We start from the raw sequence: 4451 nt of genomic DNA, 5'->3' as shown, positions 1-4451 counted from the left end.
ATTCCTGCTTTTATCTCACAATTCTACTTAAAATGCACATGGAGTTGAAATACATCATTTGTGTGAAAAGTGAGATGGGCCATTTGGAAAATGTAATTTTAAAACAGGCAACCAGCACTAGCATGCAATCAAAGTAATGAGTTAATTTTAATTTTTTTTCTTGCTCACAGATGTCCTTGAGGGTTATAATGGGACAATTTTTGCGTATGGACAGACATCATCAGGAAAAACGCACACCATGGAGGTAAGGTTGCAGCGTGCTGTTATGTCGTCTCTGAGATGACTGAACGGAAGTGGTGCTTCCAGCAAAATGCGAGGTGCATGTGGCTTTTTGACTGGGCAGTTAGATGGTTAAGGGTTGGTTATGTTTGTGTCACAATTTTTTGTGTCTTTGAGGAGTTTTTAAAATATTGCTGAGTAATAAAGTCTCAGGAGTTCAGTATTTTAGAAAATCCTTTGTTGATAGCTCTGTCAAAATAGGAATAATAAATTCTATTTAAAATAATCATCGATAAGCTAAACAGTGGTGTGAGTATCCCTGTGGACTGCCGCCCCAATCTTACTGAGAAAGTCTGCTGTGAAAATCAGTTAGTCTAAGAAGGGCCTCTGGGGAGGTGAGTCTCTTCTGAATAAATAAAAAATGGTAGGTCAGAGGTTGAGAGAAGTTGGCTTGTGGACCAAATGCAGCCCACAGACATATTTTTGTTTGACCTGCACAGTGTTTTTTTTTGTTTGTTTGTTTGTTTTTAATTGCAGGCAGTGTTTAAAATGGGATGGTTTCAAATAATTCTAAGTGTTCAGCTTTGGTTGAAAATACTGAAGACCTAGCAACTCTGGGTGAAATTTCACCATAATATAAAGTGTAAGCTTCACTGGAGCGGTGCTCTTCAATGTCTTGTTCACCTTTTTACTCACATTGCTATTGTGTGGGACCGTGGTGGTCACCTAGGAAGGCTTCGATAAAGTATTTGTGAAAATGATAGCCTCATGGTGGCCCTGGCTGACCCACGTTTGTGGGGCTGGGCCCTCCACGCACATTGTGAGCAAGTGTTCAGCATCCTTCCCTGCAGACTTACACACCTGGCCTCTCTGTGCACTTGAGGGTGTGACACCAGCTCTAACTGTCAGCTCTGGAGCTCTGTGGCTCCAGGCTGTCTTCCAGGCAAGGTGTGCCTGCAGACAAAATTGGTCCCCTTTACCTCTTCTTTTCCTGTTTTTTTGCCATGGATCGGACTCCTATATGGCCTTTGGGGCTGGATAATTCTTCTAAAGGCTGGGCCCACCTGACAGGTGAGGAGAGGTGAAGAGCAGTTATTATAAGAAGCTACACAGAGGAAGTTTGGGGAATTCAGCTTACAAGCAGCAGGGTAAGATGAATCCTTAATCCTTCAAGCTTATGTTTTTCATTTACTGTCCCCTCTTGGGAATGTCACTGAGACGCTGCTGCAGAATCGGTTTAGCTTACGAATCATTGCTATTGAAGAAGAGATTTCAAAGGCTCAGGCTAAAATCCTCAGGGCTCTGATGTTCTGCTCACACCGATTTCAAGTGTGGGGTGTGCCTCTGGGGATTCATTCCTGTTGTGTTGACTCGCTTCCCCACCATTTTGCTGGAGACAGAGTGGTTCAGAGATTGTACGGATTAAAGGAAGCACGAGGTTTATTTGCCACCTTTTCTAGACGGAGCAGGACTGTTTCCTGACACCTGAGCCTTTCCGTCTCTCTTCTCTGCATCTCACATCCTACTGCAGTACTCCTTGGAAATGGTGGTACAGGCACGGCCGTCCCCACTCTCCGGCTCTGGCCCCTCGCCTGCCTCTCCTCCTGGGCCCCAGACCCTTAACCTTCTAGGCGCTAGAAAAGCCGCAGTGATATACATTTCCTAAGTTCCACCCACTCCAGTAACCATGGACAGAACCTTCTTCATGGTTCATAAGGCATGAGAGAGAGAGAGAGAGAGAGAGAGAGAGAGAGAGAGATTGAGAGAGAGAGAGAGAGATTGATTAAGAGATGGCTTCTCATGAGGGAATCATTCCTTAGTTCTTTGGAAAGTTACCAAACAATATACAATACGAAAAATGCAATATTTAAAATCCCCCCACATCTTACAGAAATGCCTCTACGAGTGACCTTTTAAGCTTTGGGATTAATTCGTCTTTGGGAAATACGAGGTGTTTGCTAAATGTCAGAAATTTAAATTGTAAGCTATCAAAGGAGAGACCTGTCCCCAGAGTAAAACCTTAGTTTGTGTTTTGTGTGTATGGCAGGGGTAGGTGGGTGTGAGGAGATGGCAAAGAGGTATGCCAGCTCTTTCACACTAAAATTGGAGACGTCTTATTAAATGAGGGCATCGCCAGCCCTCTGTGACTCATGGTGTCAGCCACGCAACTCCTGGAGCAGTGCTGTGGGTCCAGAGGGAACCACGGGACCTAAAGGGAATGGGATTCTGTGCGGGCCACTCTAACAGTTGCCTAAATTCTGTCTCCTTTCCATCCTTGTCAGTTTTAAAAGGTTGCTGGTAATGAGCTGCTTTTCTTTATCGTGACTTTGAAGGATCACATGCTTAGGCCCACAGGAGGAAGGAGAGGGGTGGCTGTGGGTTCTTTCCTAGCACCTTCTCACCCCCTACACACACTTCATCTGGCTCTTTCTGTTGGGTGATTTTAGGTTGGAGAAAAGGTAGGGGATATTTTAGAGGAAAACAGAGGAAAGGAGGAACCCCAAGCTGAAATCCAGAGACTGTAGGAGACCAGGAAACCCAAGATCCTGGAATGCAATTAAATTAAAAAAAACCCCGCAGGGCTCTCATCATCTGAAAGGAGGATTTTATGTACTCAGCATTACACATTGTGATCCTTTAAAGGCTTTTGCAAGGGACTGTTAACTCCCTGAATGGACAGAACTGTCACATTTAAAAGCTGTTTTTCATTTTAATCCCCTCTGTTTGGGGTCTGACATCCAATGGTGATTCCATACCTTCTCCTGAGGGGAACAAACAGATGAGCCAACATAAAATTGGAAAGATTAGCTTCTGAAAATGGCGCGTTTCAGGCGGATTTTCAGTGCAAAGAGCAAATACTTGGCAGTGTTGGTGCTAAGCTCCATAGGACCCTTGGTGCACTGGGCCCTGGCTGGGCTCTGGCGGGCAGCGCTCAGGGGAGGGTTGGAGGAGAGGTCCCAGGGTGCCGGCTGCCCGGGGAAGAGAGGGCTGGGCCTTTGTTCAGCGCGGGAGGCTGGGAAGGGCTTCTCTCGGCCCCGTGCCTCACTTTGTGGCCCTCTTCTGCACACGGATTTACATGGATGGAGACTCGCAGTGTTTTTCCTTCTGCCCAAAGGGACACCTGGAGGCCCTGGAAGGATGCAGGCTGCTCTGCTGCGAGGAGTTGCCAAGTGATTTTTAATGAGCCTGTCTGAGTGCATTGGTGCTCTTGCGCTGACAGGCCCCCTGCTCTCCCATCTTAAGTGTTTCAGGAAACTCTGTCCTGCTTGGGAGGCTGAGGCGGCCACTGGGGCTGGAACAAAGGGAGTCTTGTTCTGTGGCCAGTGGCCTGGGTCTGCTTTCTACTTTCACATGTGCTCCGAGAAGGCCACCTTCAGAAGTGGGTAAAGTTTTTGAAGAGGATTATACAGGATGCAAGCATTAAAATGTCTCTTCTTTTTGCTTTCTGGGAGAAACGAGAAGACGGAGTGGGACATTCCCCTCGAGTCCATCCCTGATGCTCCAGCCGACTAAACTCATCGTTGTTCTCTCAGTTCCTACCTCTGTTCTGTTACTCCCATCTCCTCTCCTCTGCCCACATCTTCTTTGTCCATCCTTAATCTTACTCATCCGTCAGGATTTGGTGTCTCTCAAGGAAGCCATCCATATCACCCCAGCTGGAAGGGACTTTCCTGTTCTCTGAGTTTCTATAGCTCTTTGCCTCCTGACCACCTTTTATTGCCTGAGGTGACTGTTTATTGTATGTGTACATGTGCATTTCATTTGCAAAGCAGTCAACATAGATGCAGTGAAGACCTTTCTGGAACACCTCTCTGTCTCATACACACATCCGTCCTCACCACGCACATACCCCACACCCCTCCATGCCACACACCCGCCACACATCGATAGCCCTGCACACACATCCACATGCCACTCACACCCACACATTGCACACACCACAAATACTGCAGATACACACACTGCACGAACACACAGCCACAGCACACCCAAACTACATACATCACCACCACAGAAATCCGCACTACACACACCCACATGACAGACATCCACACTATGTATGTGAACACCACACACACACACACACACACACACACACTACACACCATGTACATTAACACCACACACACACATATCACACATACACACACTACACTACACTACACACCATGTACATTAACACCACACACACACACACACACACACACAGTTGTTTTTTTTTTTTTTTTTTT

General features: G+C 46.5%; 1 protein-coding gene across 2 annotated transcripts in view; it reads left to right on the top strand.

The window, feature by feature from the left end:
- KIF5C (kinesin family member 5C) overlaps window positions 1-4451 on the top strand; it is a 167377-nt gene that overhangs the window by 66180 nt on the left and 96746 nt on the right. For both annotated transcript variants that reach the window (XM_007454547.1, XM_007454548.1), the window contains exon 3: window positions 171-244. In XM_007454547.1, the coding sequence (XP_007454609.1) occupies window positions 171-244 (74 nt within the window). The remainder of the gene's footprint in view (window positions 1-170; window positions 245-4451) is intronic.

The sequence above is a fragment of the Lipotes vexillifer genome, unplaced genomic scaffold (assembly GCF_000442215.2).
Source record: "Lipotes vexillifer unplaced genomic scaffold, Lipotes_vexillifer_v1.1 scaffold335, whole genome shotgun sequence".
Taxonomy (NCBI): Eukaryota; Metazoa; Chordata; class Mammalia; order Artiodactyla; family Lipotidae; genus Lipotes; species Lipotes vexillifer.
The sequence above is the reverse complement of the archived record's forward strand: the minus strand, read 5'-3'. Positions and strand labels throughout refer to the sequence as shown.